This window comes from Thunnus albacares, chromosome 6 (assembly GCF_914725855.1).
Source record: "Thunnus albacares chromosome 6, fThuAlb1.1, whole genome shotgun sequence".
NCBI lineage: Eukaryota > Metazoa > Chordata > Actinopteri > Scombriformes > Scombridae > Thunnus > Thunnus albacares.
Window position 1 is genome coordinate 1,557,313 of NC_058111.1, and position 24,759 is coordinate 1,582,071.

The following is a 24,759-nucleotide window of genomic DNA, read 5'->3' on the forward strand; positions in this document are numbered from 1 at the left end:
TAACGTTGAAAGATATCTACTTGATTTGACTCATTTGGACACTGAAGCTTCATATTAGCTTCAGCTAAACTTTTAAATCCATTTTTGCACAGAAGGAGGACTGTTGATTTTGTCCCCCATCACTTCCATTGTAAGTGCATTATGCAGGGATCTTCTAATATCTTGTGTTTTGGTGCATAACAGTAAAAAAATAGAAGGTAAAGAGAAAAATACCACTATCATGAAACATATGTGATATAAGTATAAAAACAAAAAACATTAAAATGTAAAATATTGTAAATATATTAGAAAATATATTCTAAGTGAAAAGAGTTATAGAACTGTACAAGATATTGATGGGAATGTGTAAAAGTTCACAATAGTTTTAACAGTTTTAACCCAACACAGCACTGAAGCTGTATATGGGTGACACCCATCAGCACAACAGCAACAATACATATCACAAAGTCTTAAGGTCAATCTTTTAAATAATAAAAAAAGCTAACGTTCGCGTGCTAGCCAAATAAACCACCGAGGCTAACAGTTTAGCTAGCTAGCGAGCGGATAAGGTAATGCCGGAAATGCAAAGGTATAATGACAGAATGAGGAAAAACCACAGACAGTAAAAAATATGGACGTAGCCACTGTGACGTCACCCACTGGTTTCTGAAGAGCAATTTTGATCAGGATATGTCCTTTAACTCCCACATGAATCAAATCTCAAAGACTGCCTTTTTTCACCTACGTAATATCACAAAAATCAGGCACATCCTGTCCCTAAAAGATGCAGAAAAACTAGTTCACGCATTTGTTACTTCTAGGCTGGATTATTGCAATTCCTTATTATCAGGCTGCCCTAACAAGTCTCTAAAGACTCTCCAGCTGGTCCAGAATGCAGCTGCACGTGTTCTGACTAAAACTAGAAAGAGACCACATTTCTCCCATTTTAGCTTCACTACATTGGCTTCCTGTTAAATTTAGAATAGAATTTAAAATCCTTCTCCTAACTTACAAAGCCCTTAATGGTCAGGCACCACCATATCTTGAAGAGCTCATAATACCGTATTATCCCACTAGAACACTGCGCTCCCAGTATGCAGGCTTACTGGTGGTCCCTACAGTCTCTAAAAGTAGAATGGGAGGCAGAGCCTTCAGCTATCAGGCTCCTCTTCTATGGAACCGTCTACCAGATTCAGTCCGGGGTGCAGACACCCTCTCTATGTTTAAGAGTAGGCTTAAAACTTTCCTTTTTGATAAAGCTTATAGTTAGGGCCGACCAGGCTCGCCTTGGATCAGCCCTTAGTTATGCTGCTATATCTCTCCATCTGTATGCATTCATGTAACATCAATGCATGTCACTAACTTTGCTTCTTCCCCAAGTTTTTTGTGCTTTCTCATCTCACAGGAAAAGCTGAGTCCCGGGCCGAACCTTTGCGGTCCTTCACAGTCCTGATGGCATCCTTCCCTGGATGTTATATGTATGATTATCCTTCAATTTATCTCTTTTGAGTTTTACCACAAATATTTATTTCTAATCTTACTCAACAAAATTAATAAGGACACCACACCACTGTACTTTAAATGCAATAATCCTGATACAGGTATTTATTTACAAACTGAGATGATAAAATTTGGTAACTCTTTCTTTGTAAAATAAAATACAAAAAAAAAATACTCAAAATGTTATAGAAGTGTATAAAATAAAATTTAAAACAAGTTTCTTTAGTTTTAAACCTTTTCCTATAAATTAAAAAAAAAATCAATTTTATACCTTCATACCTCTTTTAATCAGAATAAATACCTTTTAACTACTCTTAATAAAATTATCTTTTAACTTTCTTTTAATCAGAATAACCCTTTAACCCTGTAAAGCCCAAATATAGAAAAAAAAATGAGTACATTTTTTTTCACCTTTCAGATGTTGTAGGAGGCCTCTGATGCAGAAATTAAAGGGTTTTTGATTTTTTTACGTTTTAGTAAGTTTTTACGGAAATGTTGTAATATTACAACATCAGGCCTTGCTGGGAGCAGAATTTCTGTATTCTTACTCACATTCTCTGAACAAATATACAGAACAACTAAGGGTTCATTTGCAGAGGTGACTTCTTATTTAGCCCCATAACAGTATATACCATGAATAATAATCACACAACAGTCATATTTTTATGAATAGTCATTTATTAATAAAAAAAAACAGAATAAAATTGTATTTACAAGACTGAATTTCATCTCCATCCCAGTGTTCAGCCATGTTCATTTGCAGTGATGGTCCCAAAGACACTTCTTTTCTTCTGAGAAGTAAAGATGAACATCACACTTGCTGCATAGCTTGTTGGTTTATCCTTTAATGCAGTGTCTGCAGCGTCCTCTCCTCGTCTTCACTGGAAAATGTGCGATTTTTCAGCGAGTGATACCTTGTCACAGGGCACGGTGTGTTTGTTTGGTTGGGGCTCGATGATAATCACTGGCTGGGAAGTCAGTGGGTTGTTGGGTTTTTTCGTCCACTTCACTAGCATCTTCATCTGTCTCTTCGTCATTTGCATCAGTGTTGTCTGATTTCATTTCAAAATCACTCTCTCCATTTTGGCAACAGTCACATCCTGCACACTGTATAGAAGACCTCTCTTTGCTGGTTGCATTCAGAAATGGAAAAAGTAAAAACAAATAACTATATGTATTAATGATACATAAGTATAAGTATTATGCTGTATGAGATAACCCGAAGGAATAGATAGGGTGGTGGACCAAGTGTTCAGGATTGAGAGCTAAGTACTTTCCAGGCTAAATAATATCAATGCAAATTAATCCTAATTCATTTATACATTGCACACAATACTGTCTGACGGGCCTATTATGCTCTCTACTTATCATACTTAAAGGAGTACTTGCCTTACCCCAAAACATTTACATCCCCACACCAGGACCATTCACACCTGTCCCTGAACAATGCAACAACCATCCCCCAAAACATTCAGAACAGTCAGAACCTGTTTCTAACTGATGTAACAGGCAACTATTTGGGCAAACAAACAAAGCCCAGAAAAAGCCCAGGATAAGATACAGTTTCTGCTACAGATAGAGCTTCAAATACTGCAACCAGAAACAGTTTATTCATTGTTCAATTCTTGTCTAAACTCAACATTTTAACAGAGAAAACAAATTTAGAACCTAGTTATTGTGAATCATCAAAGAAATTATATTTCTATTAGTATTTCTTCCATATGTGAACATGTGAGAAGTGCAGTGCCCCCATGTCATGGGGTGCACATGCGATTTTGATTACCACTCTAACCCAGCGTTGTAAAACATAGTTATTGTGGAATACATTCATCAAATTGATTTTGAGCTTGTTATATCTAAGTATCTACATGTTCTAGATATTGTAATTATCACAAAAAAATTATTCAAGGCATGTTACTTATTTCTTGACAAATCCGGTCCAATAAAAGAAGATGAGCTTGACAGAAAGTTTGCAGGTAGTGTGAGTTCATGGCCAGATGGCCGGACCTATAAACACATTTACTATCCAATGGTATTGCAAGGATAAACAATAGGACCCATTGACTATATAAATGTGGTCTTTAAAAAAAAAAAAACATTTACAGATTTATTTTTTTTTTTAGGAGAGCTAAAAGTGATTGTTGTAATATTGCAACAGTGGGCTTTACGGGGTTAAACAGTGCTTATATGAAAAAAAAAACCCTACTTAATACCTTAAATCAAAAATAGTTACCTCTCAAATGCCTCTTGAACAGAAAATTACCCTTTGAATATGGTTAATGTTAACAAAACAAAATTTTTAATTTCATACATAACCCAAAATCACTCAATGTTTACCTGTGGGCCCACACACACGCACACCTTCCCTCTTCAATCAATAATTTCACCCTGTTGCAGGCCTGATTTGAAGCTGGCGTGCGGTGAGACCTAAAAACTTTAATGGCCGCTTCACTCCGACATGAGCAGAAAACAAAAAGCACGTGCAAGTTCAGTTAGTTCAGTTAATTTCAGTTAGTACTCACGAATCCCAAGCGAACTGTTAGTGGGGGATAGCAGTCACAGGGGCAATGGCAGTCACCGTTGAGCAGTTAGTGGACAGGAATCACAGGACGAAAATACAGCGTCCGTCTCCTGGAAAGACCGGGAAAAACCGCTCCGACCTCTCTCTCTCCATCTCTCCACATCTCCTTTCAGCATTTTAACTCAGTTGAGCCATAATATCAAACGCTAGTTCATGGCGAATTAACATGAAGTCTGTTTTAACTGGGAAACATTACAATGCCACAGTAACAGTATGATATCAAGGCACATGTACATGGTATGCTAAGCTAACTAGCAGGCCGCTAACTAACATCACAACATCATGTATTATCACTACAACGGTTAGTTACAGCACCAAACAAAAGGCATATGCTTATTTGCCTTTTTCGAGTTAAAATCAAGTTATTATCAGGACCACGAGTCGTCTACCTTGTAGATAAAACTTGTAATACTCTCAGCAACGCGCTGCTCGTCTCTCCTTTCTCGGACAACAGTACTTCTGCTCGTGAAACGCAATACTACCCTGACATGCGCCACTTGTCCCGCCCCTTCTCGAGGGAACAACTTGGATTGGCTGTTAATTTGTTAAAGACCCAACAACAACACAAAACAGGTTAGGTTGCACAGTTGATTACACAGACTTTAGATTAAAAAAAACTAGTCTTCTCCTACATGAATTTTCAAAAAACATTACTCTTTTTTACCAGTACTTAACATTTTAAACTGTTCATATATTTAAGCATTTTTCCAGTACATATTTAAACCAGTTTTAGTGTAATGAACTTTTGTGTGTTACACAACTATTTACATGCTGTGTTACTGCTTTTATGAACTGTAGGATTTTAGACAGGGCTACATAATCATAACCTATTACAGGTTCTTTATGCTGTAATAACCTTGAACTGGTGCTGCATTTTTCCTCATCACTTCCTCAACTCAGCAGAACGTTACATCTGTGTGACAACACTCCCTGACAGCTGCTGAGTCTGTATGTTTTAATTAAGTAACCGCAAGGAAATACAGAGCAAATAAGGTTTAGGTTTCTATTCAGTTTGTTTTTATGCTCCCCCACTAGCTTGAGTGAATTATGAGACAATAACAACAAGGCGGTCAGACTGAAAGAGACACAAATCAACCAGAACTCTCAGGTGCTGCTGTTGCGTCACAAACTGCATCTGAGCTTCAGTATTTAGTTGATGCTGGAGATGAAGAGCAGCTGTCGGACTCCTCAGATCCACACTGACTCTCCTCTGCTCAGATATTACACTAAATACTGCAGCACACTGTACAAACATTACAGGAAAGTCTGGGATGCTGGTTCCACTTTCAGCAAAGCTTCTCTGTTGTCAAACTGATTCAAAATTGTACAGATTTTTCTGCATTTTAATGAAATGTTACTGTATCCTGAGTCAGCTGTGCAGCTGCAATATGAAGGAAAATAAAGAAAAAATAATATAATATTGGATTGGATTCAGGTGCAGATACCAAATATTAAAGGACTGACCAGGATCAGGAGCAAAAAACACGATCAGGACGAGTCTGCTTTTAACTGAACTGAGCTCTGAGACTTTTTAACAAGAAATGTTAACAGTCACTTCAAACTGAGGCTGCAGGGCCCCTATGACCCCCTGGTTCTGTGCCTCATAGGCTCAGTAATCCCTCCATGGTTACAATCAGACAGAAATTACATTTCATTATTATCATATTATTATTAACAGTATTATCTTCATTTGAGTGTGTTTACAAATAGCTGCCCCATTTTAGAAATAGTCCTCCAATTTTAGAGAACCAGAAGTAATCTGACAAATGAAAGTAAACTTTAATCCAGTCCTGATGTTTGATATTCAGCATCAAATCATTGACTGGATCAGCTGGTACTTGCCAGGTAGCTACAGGCTGGTCTGATAATTGGTAAAGAGCTCCTCCTGGTGGAGAGAATCAGCCTGATGGATGAAACTCCTGTAAGGAGCCTCATATCACATCTACAAGATGAAACTTGCTTTTTGTTGCTTGCTCATCAAGAAGGGACAATGTTGTACAGCTGCTTTGAGTCATGTGACGGCCAGGTTCAGTCTCACTAGGATGGAGACCAGGTGATGTATGCTGACTTTAAGAGTGGACAAACAGTGTGGACGGCGCCGCTGCTGTCAGAGGTGAAAACACAACGTCGGCTGGATTTTACATACTGGCTGCAGTTAGTAAGGAGAGATTGTGTAAATACTGTTTCCCTACAGATGTGCAGATCCACAAGAATCCCACTGAGGAAAAAGGTGAAGAGATGATATATTCGTTACTCTCCTGATCAACCTATTTAGACAGGAGGAGCCAATAATACGGACTGCAGAGGGCAGAGTCACACTGGCAATAAACCAGTTCAACAAAGCAGATGTTCCAATCAGTTCTTCCTCTGGAGGCTCAGCTGTAATGAATGTAAACCTGCAGTCAGACTTCAGGTCAAAACATTGAACGTGATTCTGATTGAAAACATAACAACATTCAACTTAATGTAAATGTAACCCCCATAAATTTAACAGACTCTAAACTCTGCTATTTAACTCCACTTGTTTATAGTTTATAGTGGCATAAGAAAGTTAGTTAAACCTTCATTGATTTTTGTATACGCACTGACTCATATGTCACCCTCATTTACCCACATTTAACAGATATTCAGTCAAATTTATTGCTAGAGTTTTTGTTGTAGTTTGACTAAATGTCCAGCAGGTGGCGGTAAGCGCCTGCAGAACAGCTGTTTTCACTAGTGAAACAGATGAACCGAGTCCAGCATGTGTACAAGCGAGCGAGTAAAAGAGAGAAAAAGTTGTTTATATTTGTTGAAATTAGTGTAACAGTTGTCCAGAGGAGATTCAGCTTGTTCCGGGATATTATTGATTACCAGAGGATGAAGCAGGATCGCTATTAGACGTTTTTTGATGACGATTCTCCGGTGAGTGTGTTTACCTTTCAGTGCTAGCTTAAAAATCTTAAAAAATGTTAGCTCACTTTATGACGGTGGATGTAAATAAAAACAAACGGATTAATGTGTTGTCTGTAACTAAAGCAGAAGCACTATAAAGATTTGTGATGTGTGCATTTTCAAAGAAATGATATGAGATGTGAGATATTATTGCTGGCAGAAATTATTGTCTTGTGAATTTTATTTTCCATTTATGTGCATGTTTTTATGTTCATTTTGTGAGCATTTAAGCCAGTAACAAGCTGGTAAAAGGCTAGAAAATAACCATAAAATCTTGATATTAATCTGCATACTAAAAGCAGAATTTGGACATCAACAGAAGTTAATTTCTTCGGTATGCAGGTTGGTTTTTTTGATGATCGATTTTCTGAGAGGACTCCAGCGAGTTTATCAATGACCACGAGAGAATCAGAGCCAAGACGCTGCTGGACCTGGACGATCCAGATCTCCATCTGGATTACAGATAAACTTGAGCAAAATACCGAAAATAAAATAAAAGGGGCCCCTGAACTGAACTAAACTTTCAGGGAAACTAAACTATTCGCATCTGAGGAGGAAATAAAGGATTATAAAATTATATTGAACTGAATGTGATGATATCTGGGTATTAACAAAAGGACTGAAGGGTGGACAATTTCATTTCATTTATATATTGATTTATTTTTTTTGGTTTAATTTTTGAAGAGCTCTGAAAAAAGAGGAATACATTTAAATTGGTCTATTTTATTTTAAAGGGGTGCATATACGCACGAGCACGAAGTGATTTAGCGAAGTAGGACGTGATCCTGGATCAACATCCACATCGCGGTCCTGGATCAACATCGCGATCAACCAATCACAGCCCTCTGACATCATCAGTGTGCTGCTTCTGTGCTTCTGTCAAAATTTCTTTGTGGCCCCAGAGACAATTGTGTTTTCTTCAGAGGTAAGCTACGTTTTCCTAAGTGGATTTATTAATTTATTAATAGTCAGAAAAGAGAACAAAATCCTTAACTGCATGTCTTTAATATTTAATATTACAGTCTAGTACCTACCCAGAGGTGTGGCTGTATGAGCTACTACAGGGTTAGCTAGAATATTGTTCACTAACAATAAAGGGGGTAAAGATAATAAAAGAGCCCTAATTTTGCTGTGGTCAGAATAATTCATCAATAAAATGAACATGAACATTGTAGTTTTTCTGGAAACAACTTATGATGTGAACTACCCCTGTTGATGGCTAGTTAAACCATACTTATTCATAAGAGAAACTCATTTTTGCTCTTTTCAAAGAGGCCATGCTGACAATAACAAAAAAAACAAACAATAAAAAATACATCAGACTTATCCTTGACTTGTTTACCATTATGAGTCACACAAATATCTGTGATGAACACATTTTCCCTCCTTTATTTTCACACAAACATCTGTGATTCTTATAGATTCCTTTTAGTGAAAAATGATCCAACCTTTTGCCAAAAGTCCAGCTGCTTTGTTAAGTGTTTCTTCAGATTTTCTTTTGACCCTGTTAGCCTTCCTTCCGGCTAATTGCAGGTTTTTTATGACCTGAAAATAAGTCTCTGTTTTGCAGAGAAGAACAGTCAGTAAGTCTTCCATACGACGATTTCTTACTCCAGATAAAAACTGATATTTGAGTCGATGAAAGAACCTAAAAAACAGGAGATCAGTGTTAAAGATCATAAAATGTCTCTCTCTCTCAATACATTGGTGCAGCATTATTGACACAAATTTAATAGGAGATAAGTCATTTAAGCTTTTTAAAACATACAGTACCAATAAATCATCTGAACCTTCAGGAAAATAGTGCTATAATATGCAAGTGCACATTTGAAGTTAAATGTCTTATTTCTATTCTATTTGTTGGGAATGTTATATAGGTTGGAATTATGCTTTTTTTTACATAAAGAAATGACCTTTCCTGAAAGTTGTTGGTCTCTGAATCCCCACGGTCATAACATCGTCCAAAATCAGCCCATGTATGACCGACTGGTTCCCAGTACTTCTTGAAGTAATTGCACACCTCTGGATAGTCAGAAAAATCCTCAAGAAAGGTCTGAGCAACTCTGTCAAAATCAGTCTTCTGCATATTAAAAAAATGTAATTGTCATTCAGCAGTGTACCAAACTCAAAAATTCTACCAATATCCAAAACATTTTGAGTAAAATAAAACATATCCTGTATTCTCTCTCTTTACTGTGTGTCGCAAATAACTCATTCACTCACCAAAAAGACATGCACACATGCACATTTCTAAAAATGCTATTGAATTATTAAATAATTGTATTTACATTGTTTAAAAAACTACAATGTTCATGTTCATTTTATTGATGAATTATTCTGACCACAGCAAAAATAGGGCTGTTTTATTATCTTTACCCCCTTTATTGTTATTCTAGCTAACCCTGTAGTAGCTCATCCAGCCACACCTCTGGGTAGGTACTTAGTTTACCTCTGAAGAAAAGAAGCACAAATGTCTCTGGGGCCACAAAGAAATTTTGACAGAAGCACAGAAGCAGCACACTGATGATGTCAGAGGGCTGTGATTGGTTGATCACAATGTTGATCCAGGACCACAATGTGGATGTTGATCCAGGATCACGTCCTACTTTGCTAAATCACGTTGTGCGCCCGTTCAACGCTGTTTGCAGCTTTAATTCATTTCAGAGCTTTTATCGGCAGATACCGATGACGTGCCGATAATATTGTGCATCCCTAATCTGAACGCTGTGATGGAAGAGACACAACTCAAGGAAATCTGACTTTAGGTACAAAGAAGTTGGTCTTAAATTTGATCGCTGACCTGGAAATCTGAAATATTCCTTCTTCATTTTACACGTCATAAAATGAACAATTTTACCTGCACTGAGGAGGAAACAGAGTCAGTCTGACTGATTTTATTGAGAAAACAGAAAATTTGGCAAAATGACGTCAGACATTTAAACAAACTGCAGCTTTAACTCAACATGAAATATTGATCTGCTATTGAACACACACACACAAACTTACTATACACACACGCACACACACACACACACACACACACACACACACACACAAACTTACTATACACACACACACACACACAGTCACGCGCACACACACACACACACACACACTGATATTCTTATAACATGACTGAGTTCATTCAGAACTTCTTTTCACTGAACACAAATCACTTATTAGACTCTTATTAGTATTGATCGTCAATCAGCTGACAGGTTTGGATACAAAAACAGTAAAAAAACAAAACAAAACAAAAATTTAAAAAAACAAACATCTGTTGAGTGACTGAGGCATGCTGGGTAATCACAGGAGGACTCACAGAGCTTCAAACATGACATTTAAAGGGCCGCACCGATCAATTAACGGGTCCTGTTGGTCCTCAGCCTCTATGATGTCATCTGTCACCTGATGATGTCACAGCGACGTCATCAGGCTTCTGACAGAAGTTACAAACTGGAGGTGTGCAGTTTGAGAGATGAAGCTGTTTACTTAATGACAGACCCTGTCCAGGTGCATTATGGGAAATGTAGTGTGGGTGATCCACAGAAACACAGACACACGTTTCTAACTCAGCTGCTCTTTGAATTAAACACACAAATGTTGTATTTGATGAATAAACGCGTCGTCGTCGTCGTCGTCAGAAGAAGAAGTCGAGTCATCAGCAGCGAGTCTCGTAGATGCCGCTGCGACCGATGTAACGAACCCATTTGATGACATCATGATCGCTGTAGTTCAACTTCGGCTCGAAGACCTTCAGATATCGAACCTTCAACCCCGACGGAGCGAAGGGAACCTGAGGAAGAGGAAGAGGAGGAGGAGGAGGAGGAGGAGGAATTTTATAGTGTTAGCATTTAAAAAGTAAAGTTAGCGTAACTCTGTAGCTCCTCCTCTCAGCTCCAGGCTACATTAGCTGCTACTAGCACAACACACCACAATCTCCCACCCAGCTGTTGGTGCATCATGGGTAATGTAGGCAGCAGGTTTTGAGAAAGAAGAAGAATGTGTTGAGTAAAAGAGACGATATCTCTGGTTCTGCTGCATCAGTTTTCATCTTTTTTTAAAAAAATGAGAAACACTGAAGAACTTTAAATAAAGTTTTTTTAAATCATGCAAATATATTCCAGTAGAGAATATAAATATAGAGCTGGAAATGTCTCTGCAGGTTTATTTTAAATAAGAATATAAATATAAAATGATCAGTGGTGATGAGGACAGTAGTTTAACAGCTGTGTGTACTGACCTCAAAGTTCATGGAGATGGGGGGTCGAGCCCACTTCTTCTTGTCGTTGGTGGGCAGCAGCTCGATCTCTGCGCTGATCTGAGACTCCTTCATCCCCGCCATCCTCTTAATCCTGACGGCACAAACACACACACGTTACTAACTTCTCTTCTTCTACAGAAACAACACGAAGAGAAAATACATCCAGTATGAAATCTTTTAACTGTCCTGCTTGGAATTAATGTCTAAGACTAAAAAATCAAAGTTTGTGATGGAAAATATGATTATGATAAAAAAAAGTAAACAAATAGTGTTCAAGATCACATGATGTTTGTACACGATGACATCATCAGACATAATTCAACACTAGTCAGTTAAAGCTGCAACTAACCGTTATTCACATTATTGATTCATCTGATGATTATTTTTTCATTAATTTTTGTCTATAAAATATCTAAATAGTGAAAAACATCTGTTATCAAAATAATTGGTGATTAATTTTCTGTCGATTGATTAATTGACTAATTGTTGCAACATGTTCAGCTTCTGCATTAAAGGATCAGTTTAGAGGAACAGGAGGTCCGCGGGCCGCTGTTTGCCCACCGCTGCTGTAACACCTTGATGCAGATCAATAAATCCATCTCAGAGATTTGAGTTGAGCTGATGATGTAATGCAGCAGCAGTGTTAGCGTTAGCGTTAGCGCTGATGATGCCCTCTCTGTCAGCACAGACGCGTTTGATTGCAGCTCAGAGGTCAAACTATCGGATCCGTTCAGGATGAATTGATCAACTTCACGGAGAGACAGACAGAGTTTCAGTCAGCTGAAACAACTAATGGATCAATAGATTAGTTGATCCATCAGCAGACAGACTATTGTGATGGCTGATTAATAGCGATGGGTACAAATAACAGACTAATTACTAATCAGACGTGTACCTGGCAGATATTGATTATTTGATCTGGAATCGAGTAGATGACACGACTTACATCTGTGAACATCAACATCCTTATTGATTCATCGTTGACGTCGAAACAAGTTATCTGAAGACGTGTCAAAATGATTAATAGATTATTGAGGAACAGATTAACTGATGATGTAATAACTGTTGGTAGCAGCCGGATGTCGACTAAGATAATAATCAATATCTGACGACTGGCCGTGGTATATTTGATATCATGACACGTAGTTTGCGTCTTTGTCTCGTTTGTTTCATGTGAACAAAAAGTGATCAGTTCGTCATCTGTTTGTCCGCTGACGGAGGAAGTTCATGAACTTCCTGTATTTATCTTAAATAAAGTCGAAGCAGACAGGAAGCAGCGCTTACTTCCAGACGATGGCGTTCTCGCTGGCTTTATATTTGGCTTTTCCCTTCATACAGATGAGTTGAACCCCGCTGGTGTTGAGGGGGGTCGGCACACGAACCTGCAGAGGAGGAGGAGGAGGAGGAGGAGGAGGAGGAGGAAGGTTCAACGTGATCAATCATTTATTTTACTGTCTTTTAAAAATGTTATCATCGTTTTTTTATTTTAAAATCGGTTTTATAACATTTTAATGTGCATTAGTCTCAAATTGTTTGAACTGTTTACATTGTGAAGCGTTAACATGTACAAAAGCTGCTGTACAAATAAAGTTTAATTGATTGACAGTGCAGATCAATCTCTGCTCATACAGGTTTTATATGAAAACGTGTCTCTGTCACATCTTTTATCTTCTATAATCATTCATGGTGGTTTTTGCCAAGAAGAATATTTTAGAAACGTGGATCCAAACTATCAAGAAACTAAATTATTTGATCATTTTGAAGAAAAATGAAATGAAAATAAAAGACTAAAGAATAAATCATCTAATTTATTTACAACATGTTTTATCTGTTTCATTACTACTGTTGTTTATATTTCTAATAATCAGTTATCCCGACCAGCGCTGGCTGTGGGAGTAGAAGTTTCCTCGTCACCAGAGGAGCGAATGTTTGGTGCAAATTAGACCTAAAACACAGCCGAGTTTCCATCAACGTACTTTATGTTCATGTTGAAGCTTTGCAGTAGAAAACGTTGCTGAATCAGATCTGACGTAGTGAACGTTTAACTGACATGACTGATGTTGGAGCTTTATTCTGATGTTTTCTTTTGACACCGTGAACGTCAACAGTTTGAAATAAAGAACTGAAGAGACGCAACAGTAGATCAGTAAAGATGAGCACTCCTTTCTAACGCTAATGTTACCTTTTTAATGCTAATGTTACATTTTTAACGCTAATGTTACGTTTTTAACGCTAATGTTACGTTTTAATGCTAATGTTACGTTTTTAACGCTAATGTTACGTTTTTAACGCTAATGTTACCTTTTTAATGCTAATGTTACATTTTTAACGCTAATGTTACGTTTCTAACGCTAATGTTACCTTTTTAATGCTAATGTTACATTTTTAACGCTAATGTTACGTTTTTAACGCTAATGTTACGTTTTAATGCTAATGTTACGTTTTTAACGCTAATGTTACGTTTTTAACGCTAATGTTACTTTTTAACGCTAATGTTACTTTTTAACGCTAATGTTACGTTTTAATGCTAATGTTATATTTTTAACGCTAATGTTACTTTTTAACGCTAATGTTATATTTTTAATGCTAATGTTACGTTTTTAATGCTAATGTTATATTTTTAACGCTAATGTTACGTTTTTAATGCTAATGTTACGTTTTTAATGCTAATGTTACGTTTTTAACGCTAATGTTATATTTTTAACGCTAAGGTTACGTTTTTAACGCTAATGTTATATTTTTAATGCAAATGTTACGTTTTTAACGCTAAGGTTACGTTTTTAACGCTAATGTTACGTTTTTAATGCTAATGTTACTTTTTAACGCTAATGTTACTTTTTAACGCTAATGTTACGTTTTTAATGCTAATGTTACGTTTTTAATGCTAATGTTACGTTTTTAACACTAATGTTATGTTTTTAACGCTAATGTTATGTTTTTAACGCCGGCTGTCAGTACCTCGATCTTCTGGGCCAACAGCGATGACTTGAAGTTGGACTTGATGACGACTTTGACCTCCAGTTTGGTGCGACCGACTTCTCTGACCAGAGGAATGACTCTGAAGGGCAGGATGATGTCTTTGGTGGTTCGATATCTGCAGACACACACACACACACAAATACACACACACTCTGATAAAACACACACACACTGGCTCATTCTTTAATAAATCATGTGACGGAGATCCATGACCTCTGACCTCATGAGCTCATAATCTCCGTCGGGCGGGATGAAGCTGATGCTGCGCTCCGAGTCGAACTTGCTGAGACGAACACACTGGTGGAAGGTGCAGTCATCGATCGCTATCGACTGTTTCCCACTGAGGACAGAGACGTCAGCTCAGTTCACAATTACTACTGATAATCTATTAATCGACAGGATATGATCAAATACATCGATCACAATCAGAATCTGTGTTTGTGTCAGCTTCAGATACGTTTTAAACAGCTTTAAAGAAGCAGAAAAACAAACAAGAACAGATCATCAACCATCTAATCTGCTGCGAGCAGGACTCAGGTGAAGGTGAGGCGGTGCAGGTGGTGCAGCGTGACCTCTGACCTCTTGCCGGCTTCCTCAGAGCTCCCTCCCTTCCCCTGCTTGTCGATGACGATCTTGTCGTTCATCCCGAACTTGCACTCAGGCATCCCGCTCAGGTAACTCTTCATCACCACCCGGCCGGACACGTGAGCACTGAGCACCTGACCTGCACACACACACACGTTGGTGTGATGGCGCCCTCTTGTGGCTCAGTGATATAAACACACAGTCTCTCACCATCATATCTGTTCATGTTTTAATTATTTACTCTATTTTTACTAAATACTACAATACCCATGAGCCCCAGCGGCTGTTGCTATTGATTGAATTCATCCAAAATGGACCCAGAATCCAAAAGTTAATTGATTTCAGCTTCAGCTCATCATCAATCACAGAACATGACGCTCTGTGATTGGATGTTTCCTGCTGAAATGCATCTTGGGAGTTGTAGTTAACTTCTCTCCTTCAGTTTTTCTGTCCACAGTCTTGAAGCTTCGACGTTTTATCAAAGATATTTTCTAATACTGTTGTTCATCTTTTGTTCTGATGATTTCAGTCACACAGCTGCTCTAAACCTCAATAATCAATAATTACATCTGATCATATATCTATTGATATATTAAAGTTCTTTACACAACTCATGTAAGTGCATCATTAAGTTTTAAGATGTGTTATTTTAGCAGTGATGAATCTGGAGGAAGTCTGAAGAACATTAAGTATATTAATGTTTAAGTTTCTGCATCTTCACCAAGTTAAATTTAACACTTTTAATACATTTTTAATACAACATAGAACACAATTTAATACGTTTGACGGTCACAGTATGAAAGATGTCAATAAGAACCTTTAGTGACGTTAAGGCCTAGAATTATTAACCAGGTACAATATGAAATAAAAGTCCATCATTTAAATGTATTTCACATATTTGTCATTATTTCCTGGATGTTTATAACAATCATTCACAATAATATAACTAATAACTCATTAAATTAGGAGATGGATAGATAGATAGATAGATGACTGGATGGAAGGATAGATAGATAGATAGATGACTGGATGGAAAGATAGATAGATAGATAGATAGATAGATAGATAGATAGATAGTTTGTTTTTTACTCATTTTACTAGCTTGTGGGTTGAATTTTAGCGGTAATGTATCACGTGACTGAGACGGGCGAGTAAATCATAGACGGATGTAATGGAGAGAGAGAGAGTTAGATAACAAATAAAACAGAAATAACGTTATTTATTCTTTCTGTGCGGCCTGGTACCAAATGACCTACGGACCGGTACTGGTCCGCGGCCCGGGGGTTGGGGACCACTGTTGTATATGACTGGACCGTTGTACGAAACACTACAGGTGCTACTAATTTCAAACGACACATACAGGAAGTGGCGATTCGTGGCCGAGGTCGGTCGGGGACAGACCGTGGCGACGGAGCGTTGGAGATGTGTCGTACCTTGTGGTGACATCAGCAGGTTGACGCTCTCCAGCACGTCCAGGAAGAGTTCGTTACGTCTGTATTTGATTCCCTCTCTCCTCCAACCGATCTGACCCGTCACCTGACTGGTGATCTGAGACTGCTCCTCTTTGGACTGGTGGGGGGGGGTGTGGGGGGGAGGGGTGTCAGTGTGTTTATCATCATCAGAGGAGTAAATGAGAGATTCCTCTGGTATGTATATATCTAATCATCCTTAGAAAGAGATATTTACACTGAGAGATGTGTCCTCATGTTTTTAATTATTCATCCAGAGTTTAACTGAAACTAAAATAAAGTCAGTTTCCATCTGAACATTTGACTGTTAAGTTAACAATTTGACTCTCTGATCTTTCACCAAACACAAAGTTCACATCAGTGACAGAAAGACAAGAACTTCAGACACCAATAAAAAAGATACTAAATGTTAAAACATCAGAATAATAAGCTGTATAATCATTTATAATAATAAATAATAATGATTTTTTAAACGTGTGTGTGTGTGTGTGTGTGTGTGTGTGTGGACTCACATGATGCTGCAGGTCCAGACGAGCAGGAAAACAGAGGAAACAGGAAACAGTTTATGAGACATAAAGAGTTTCTGCAGCTTCAGAGTCACATGTAAAAAAAAACCTTTTAAACACCACATAGAATGTAATTTAATACCTGTTTCACCAAAGTATTACAGTGCGATTATTATTTATTATTATATCACATTTTTTGCGTACCTCCCAGCTGCACATATATAATAATAATAATAATAATTCCTGATGACATGATTCATTTAATTAACACGACTTGGACACAGATGAGCAGCAGATGATTGGATTAAACACTGATTCATTCATTTAATTTAGGTTGCAACAATTAGTCAACGGGAACTTTATCTGCAACTATTTTCATTATCAATTCATCATTTCTGTGATTTTTTTTTTTTTAAAGCAAAAATGCCAAAAAAAATTCTTTGTTTCCAGCTTCTCAAACGTGACGATTTGCTGTTTTTCTTTGTCATATGAGACAATAAACTGAATACATTTTTGGACTTTTAGTCAAACAAAACAAGAAAATCAAATCCGTCATTGTGGCCTCGGAGAATTATAAAAACAACCATATTTTCTCTATTTTTTAACATTTCATTGATGATGATAAATGGTGATAAAAGGCTCAGAAAAACAGTTTGAAAGAATTCTGATTGATCATCTGGGGATCATTAACTGGTTCCAGTTTCTCAGGTGTGATTTGGCCTCAGCGACAGTAAACTGAATGTTTCTGAGTCGTTTTACAAACAGATTGATTAACGGTGTCATGAGTTGAGAGGCTACCTGACTCTTGATGCCTTGTTGGGTGATGAAGGTTTTCAGAGCTCCGGTCTCTGAGTTTTGAGGGTAACCGAAGTCCAGAATCTCTGCGGGACAGAAACTCACGTCAACAAACAAACAAACAAACCTTAACAGACACCACAGAAGAAGAACAGCTCTTCACACTCAGTCCTCCGGCAGAGGCGTCTCCCGTCAGCGCTGTATTTTCTTTAGGTTTTGATTTTCTCATCCAACGCTTACAAAAATCAAAACCTAAAAAAACAACAGAGCAGCGGAGCGAAGGCGGCGTGAGGCGGCGGGCCAGATGACACTTCCTGTTAAAAAAAAAACACTCCTCTGAACCAATCAGACTGTACCGTCCAGCAGCTCGTAGATGAGGACGAAGTTGTTCTTGACGTTCTCCTCGCTGATCTTGCCGAAGTAGGCGGTCATGACGTCGCACATCTTATAGAGGAACTCGAACACCATGGCGGCGTTGACGTTCTGCTTGGTGACGGCGGCCAGCCAGATGTTGGAGCGTTTGACGTGGAAGAAGCTGGTTCGGGCGATGTTGGTGACCGGCGAGCGGACCTGCTGCCGGGCGTGGATGACGTTGACCCGGAACGCGTCCACCGCATTTCTCCTGGAGGACGAAACGAGGACGAGACGGTCAAAATGTGATTTAATGTTTTCCTGTAGAGGATTAATCAATTAATCAATTATTACCTTTAAATTCATCAACCACTATTTTGATAATGGATTTATAGATGATTCCAGCTCGTTAAATGTGAATATTTTCTGGTTTCTTTGGTCCTTTATGACAATAAACTGAATATCTTTGAGTTCTGGACTGTTGGTCAAACTAAATAAGACGTCTGCTTTGACTCTGTGAGATTATTAACAGACATTTTCACTATTTTCTGACATCTGGTAGACAAAACGATTCATTGATTAATTGGATAAATAATCAGCAGATGAATCGATAATAAAAGACGATCGTTAGTTGTGGTCTGATTCCTCTGACGTCCTTCAGCAGCCTGTTATCTGCACAGACGGCGGTGACCTCATCACTGAGGTTTTTATGTTCCGTCATCGCTGCAGGGCTCTGTGCTACGCTGCTGTTGCCTAGCAACAGGCTCCCTGCATCACAGCGACTGAGATTCAGGCTGCAGCACGAATCTCTGCAGCGTCGAGAGAGAGAGAGAGAGAGAGAGAGAGAGAGAGAGAGAGAGAGAGAGAGAGAGAGAGAGACCTCCATCTGACTGAACAGCAGCGGTGGAAGAAGTACTCAGATCCTTTACTGCAGTAAAAGTACATAAGTATTATGAGCTTGATGTAGTTAAAGTATTGCAGTAAAAGTACATAAGTATTATGAGCTTGATGTAGTTAAAGTATTGCAGTAAAAGTACATAAGTATTATGAGCTTGATGTAGTTAAAGTATTGCAGTAAAAGTACATAAGTATTATGAGCTTGATGTAGTTAAAGTATTGCAGTAAAAGTACATAAGTATTATGAGCTTGATGTAGTTAAAGTATTGCAGTAAAAGTACATAAGTATTATGAGCTTGATGTAGTTAAAGTATTGCAGTAAAAGTACATCAGTATTATGAGCTTGATGTAGTTAAAGTATTGCAGTAAAAGTAGTGGTTTGGTCCCTCTGACTGATATATTATTATATATGACATCATTAGATTATTAATAGTGAAGCATCAGTGTTAGAGCAGCATGTTACTGTTGTAGCTGCTGGAGGTGGAGCTAGTTTACACTACTTTATATACAGTTAGCTAGTTTAGTCCAGTGGTTCCCAACCTAGGGGTCGGGCCCCTCCAAAGGGTCAGCAGATAAATCTGAGGGGTGGTGAGATGATTAATGGGAGAGGAAAGAAGAAAAAACAAAGTTCTGATACACAAATCTGTTTTCAGTTTTTGGACTTTTTCTCTAATCTTTGATTTTTGCTGAAATATTGGATCATTTGAACATTTATTGAAATGAAAGCATGTGAGAAGTTTAGAGGGAAAAATCACTATTTGGTGGAGCTGTTAACAACTCATAGACATGTGAAATGTGACCCCGACTACACACTGCTTTTTGTAAGACGTCAAAAGACAAAAAGGTTGGAAACCACTGGTTTCATCTTTAACAATGTGTTGTATTTTAAAAGCTTGTTATATTATCCATTGTGTCAAATCTTCATCTGAAAAGTAACTAAAGCTGTCAAATAAATGTAGTGGAGTAGAAAGTACAATATTTCCCTCTGAAATGTAGAAAGTAGCATCACATGGAAATACTCAAGTAAAGTACAAGTACCTCAAAACTGTACTTACGTACTTGAGTAAATATACTTAGTTACTTTCCAGCTGTGTCTGAGACAGTCTGTCAGCTCTTTCCTCTTCAATCTGTATACATTTGATTCTGTAAATCGTTTCTGTGATGAGACTCATGTTTGTCTCTAAATACAAACTCTTCTCATATCTCCTCCAGTCGTTCATGTCAGTTTTGCGTCTGTGAGCAGATTTTGACCCACTGAGATGATATTAAGGCTCATTTTCTTACTCGTGTGTCTTTATTTCCGTTTCTGTTCTCTCTGTTGTCACACGTACATGTTGCCGACGTGTCCGACCGTCATCCATCAGTCCCGTCAGAACATGACGGTTTACCTTGAACTGTGTGATCCAGATGTATGAACGATGCACGAAAACCACACACACACACCGTTTCACACACATAAACGTGACTTCAGACCAGCTTTCATGTTTTTCCCGTAGCGAGCTGCAGGTTACATGATGAGGTGGACGTATATGCAGTCTACATTTATAAACTTCATATTGATTCATTTTATCATTCTTTCACTGTTAATATTCTTTTTTATTTGTGACTCGTTTTATAAAGTCAGTTTGGAAACAAACAAACTGCTCATTGATTATATTTCTGAGGTTGATAAGCTGCAGTGACTGTTGGATTTTAATACATTTACACGTCAAACTGTCAATCGAAGGCAAATTTATAAACTTATTACTGATTAATTACCTGTGTGTGATCAATGTTATCATTCTTCTTCATTATTCTTTTAATTTACATAAGAAGTATGACTTCACTGATGATATATATGTATATATAACACATAAAAACATTCACTGTAAGACTAAAATTTTGACTTTTCATGTCTGCAGTGAGTCTAAAGGTTGTGACTGTACGTGCATCCATGTATGAACACAATATTGTTCCAGATCAATAAAAGTTCCCTGTTCATTGATTCTTCCGTCTAAACATTGTAAACAGATGTTCGGGTCTTCACAGAAAGGTTTTATACCGACTCGTCTGCAGGACTCACCCGATGTCATCGCGGTACACCCGAGAGATCAACACCTCCCCCTTGTGGTTGTAGATGAAGAGTCCTCCGATCATGGCCGACACCGTCAGTCAGAGCTGCTCATAACGAAGACTCGCTGCAGACAGACAGGAAGAGGAGACTTTCATACAGCTGGGAGCTCCGAGTCCACGTCAAAAAAAGTTGTTTCAGTTAAACTTGGAAACGCTGTCATATCGCTGACAGAACAGATGGTGGCAGTAGCGCGGCGTTTCATTGGAAGAGGAAGAAGAAGAAACACAATAACAACAATGGCGGACGGCTTCATGCGAATGTTGTTCTCTTTATTGTCTACTTTGAGTTAAACATAGTTATCCGCCACCTTTCTCTGCTCAAACTGTTGTCGGGAAGCCGCCACAGAAACAGAAACATTATACCGTTTCTTCTTCGCTGGTTTTCTGTGGCTGAGTTGTTCGCCTGTCCTCCGCACATGCCCAGTAGAAGGAGAATGACCTGTTTTTGATGTGGACGCATGTTGTTTTTGCACAACAACACAACAACAGCGTTTTAGAATTTAGCAGCTTTATGTTGACGTCGTCTCAGTTCGTTCAGCTGCAGTTACAACCAGCAACCACAGGTGTCGCCAAATCACACCAGGACTGAAATCTGAAGGATTATAACGAATCCGATCAATATTTTAATTCCGAAAAATCTGCCGTTATCTTTTATGTCCTCTTTTGACATTTTTTTGGTTTGTACACAACAGAAACTGCACACAGAAGAAGAAATCAAAACTTATTATTCCTTTAAATTATAACTTACTATAATTGGTGGATCAACCTTTACAGAAATTTAAGACATCACTAAGTATTATAAGATTTCTATTACCAAAAATATTACATATTTTTCTATCATATCAAAACGAGGCCCTTAAACACGTCATTATGTGTTTTGAGAAGATGAATAACATCAACAATCAGTAGCTGACAATATTCTGATTTTAACATGTTCACTTTGAGTTTTATCAGCAGATAAAATACCAGTAATAATAATAATAATAATAATAATAATAATAATAACAATAATAATAATAATAATTAGACAAAGACACATATGAACACAGCCATCCTTCCCATACATTTTGAATTGGTTATATAACTAACACTAACAGTAATTATATGGAAGCACATTTCTGGTAGTAAAAAATAAAATGAAATAAAATAAACTTAAGGGAATACAAAAGGTAAAAGGTCAAAATTATAAAACACAATGTCAAATTTGTACTTTTTAATGATAGTATTAAAACATTTTTTTTTTCCTGGCAGAAATTTACTTCCATACAATTAAGTCATATATATATATATATATATATATATATATATATATATATATATATAATTATTTTTCATGTTAAAATAGCTGATTTTAACTCAGCACCGTCCACTTAAAATGATTTGTCCCTTTAACATTACAGCTGCTAGTTAGCATGCTAGCTATGCTGATGCTATCCATCTGGGTGTCCGATTTAATAATAAAAAAAGATTTTTTTTAAAAAACTAACCAGAGTCAACAATTATAGATTAAATGTGGAGGCTAACGCTGTTGTCCTGCTCGCAGCTTTAACGCTGTTTGACAGTCCGAACTCCGTTTAGAAAACAGTCATTTTAACGGGGATCAATAAGCGACGCGGCTGCACACACAGACCATCAGGACATTTAACCGGTCGGTAACGTCGGTGTCTTTTTGTACTTTCGGCATAAAGAAAAACAAACATGGAGCACTTAAATCGATAATATTTCAATTTTCCACCGTTAGGATCGAATCACAGTCACCTATTGTCTAACGTTACCGCCCAGTCACGTACGTTACGATGTAGCCACATATAACGTTAATTCTCGATAAAACAATAAGTTATTTGGCTGAAAAGTGGCGGTTTTATTTAACATATATGCTACTTATATGTGCCGAATTGAAGGGTGGTTCCTCCTGACTCATATAAGATATTAGATCACGACTATAACAGGATGTACTGATATTGATAAGCAATACATCACTGAAAAGCCAGATTTTTTAAAAGGCGCTTCGTAGACGACAGCTAGCTAGTAGCAACGCCTGCTAACGTTACCGCAGCGATCAGACGGCGACGACTCCGCCGCGGTCACTCCGCCGCTGCTGCAGTGCCGACAGACGGACACACAGACACAGAGACACCCGGTGGGGTTTACGGTCCTCCGTGTTCTTACCACTCACAGAGAGAGAGAGAGAGAGGACCGCTGAGAGAACCGCCCGGGCCCTGCCGTCACTCCATCACGACATTTGACCGTGAAAACCGGACTCTCCCGTCTCCTCCGGTCGGAGGCAAGATGTCGGCGGCAGCAGCGGACTGTCAGCTGACGGCAGCCCGGCGGCCGCGTCCCATTCAGATCAGCCGTCTCCTTCACTGCGACTACCACACTTCTTTATTATCACCGGTTTATTCCGATGTTTCGGTTTAACTGACACTAACTAAATATAAATGTAATCAACTACTGTACGTAAGTACAGTTTGTACTTTACTTGAGTATTTCCATGTGATGCTACTTTCTACATTTCAGAGGGAAATATTGTACTTTCTACTCCACTACATTTATTTGACAGCTTTAGTTACTTTTCAGATGAAGATTTGACACAATGGATAATATAACAAGCTTTTAAAATACAACACATTGTTAAAGATGAAACCAGTGGTTTCCAACCTTTTTGTCTTTTGACGTCTTACAAAAAGCAGTGTGTAGTCGGGGTCACATTTCACATGTCTATGAGTTGTTAACAGCTCCACCAAATAGTGATTTTTCCCTCTAAACTTCTCACATGCTTTCATTTCAATAAATGTTCAAATGATCCAATATTTCAGCAAAAATCAAAGATTAGAGAAAAAGTCCAAAAACTGAAAACAGATTTGTGTATCAGAACTTTGTTTTTTCTTCTTTCCTCTCCCATTAATCATCTCACCACCCCTCAGATTTATCTGCTGACCCTTTGGAGGGGCCCGACCCCTAGGTTGGGAACCACTGGACTAAACTAGCTAACTGTATATAAAGTAGTGTAAACTAGCTCCACCTCCAGCAGCTACAACAGTAACATGCTGCTCTAACACTGATGCTTCACTATTAATAATCTAATGATGTCATATATAATAATATATCAGTCAGAGGGACCAAACCACTACTTTTACTGCAATACTTTAACTACATCAAGCTCATAATACTTATGTACTTTTACTGCAATACTTTAACTACATCAAGCTCATAATACTTATGTACTTTTACTGCAATACTTTAACTACATCAAGCTCATAATACTTATGTACTTTTACTGCAATACTTTAACTACATCAAGCTCATAATACTTATGTACTTTTACTGCAATACTTTAACTACATCAAGCTCATAATACTTATGTACTTTTACTGCAATACTTTAACTACATCAAGCTCATAATACTTATGTACTTTTACTGCAATACTTTAACTACATCAAGCTCATAATACTTATGTACTTTTACTGTAGTAGGATTTTTACTTGTAATAGAGTATTTTAATATTGTTGTATTGGTAGTTTTACTGCAGTAAAGTATCTCAGTTCTTCTTCCACCACTGTCTGACACACTGACAGGAAACCGGCTGCTGCTCTCCAGTCCTGACTGCTCACTGAGGCTGAGGCAGCAGGGCTGTGGATTGGGACGCAGCCCTCCCTCCTCCTCCTCTTCCCTCCTCCTCTCTCTCCTCCTCCTCCTCCTCCTCCTCCTCCTCCTCCTCCGTGTCTCAGGAGAAAGGAAGCAGTGAGCTCTGCACATGAATCATCATCATTCACGCACAGCAGGCCTCGGTCAGATCACGCCGG

General features: G+C 38.0%; 1 protein-coding gene and 1 long non-coding RNA gene across 3 annotated transcripts; both read right to left on the reverse strand.

Annotated features, from left to right (window-relative positions):
- Positions 1-1,721: 1,721 nt before the first annotated feature.
- On the reverse strand, positions 1,722-4,533 carry LOC122983800. The gene is made up of 3 exons (XR_006403759.1): positions 4,002-4,533; positions 3,398-3,486; positions 1,722-2,608 (listed from the first exon to the last, which is right to left on the reverse strand). It is a non-coding gene; the product is annotated as an uncharacterized LOC122983800 (long non-coding RNA).
- A 5,340-nt stretch (positions 4,534-9,873) lies between these two features.
- Positions 9,874-23,285, reverse strand: LOC122983767 (AP-2 complex subunit mu-B-like). Of its 2 annotated transcripts, none has more exons than XM_044353871.1 (12): positions 23,131-23,285; positions 20,903-21,017; positions 17,949-18,214; positions 17,596-17,678; positions 16,804-16,809; positions 16,256-16,391; positions 14,817-14,961; positions 14,458-14,577; positions 14,217-14,352; positions 12,543-12,640; positions 11,238-11,349; positions 9,874-10,790 (listed from the first exon to the last, which is right to left on the reverse strand). In XM_044353871.1, exons 2-12 carry the CDS (start codon positions 20,974-20,976, stop codon positions 10,656-10,658), a joined length of 1,311 nt encoding a protein of 436 aa, XP_044209806.1. In that variant the 5' UTR covers positions 20,977-21,017; positions 23,131-23,285; the 3' UTR covers positions 9,874-10,655. The 2 variants fall into 2 exon arrangements, with proteins under 2 accessions (XP_044209806.1, XP_044209805.1); XM_044353870.1 differs by having other exon boundaries at positions 23,122-23,285.
- Between the last annotated feature and the right edge of the window lie 1,474 nt (positions 23,286-24,759).

Excerpts from the sequence above, each read along its gene's own strand:
- LOC122983767 (XM_044353871.1), bottom strand. The coding sequence starts at position 20,976 with ATGATCGGAGGACTCTTCATCTACAACCACAAGGGGGAGGTGTTGATC. Across the intron at positions 14,962-16,255 it reads CCTGCTGATGTCACCACAAG|GTCAGGTGCTCAGTGCTCAC; the intron begins GTACGACACATC and ends GTGTGTGTGCAG. Across the intron at positions 12,641-14,216 it reads TGTTGGCCCAGAAGATCGAG|GTTCGTGTGCCGACCCCCCT; the intron begins GTACTGACAGCC and ends CCTCCTCTGCAG.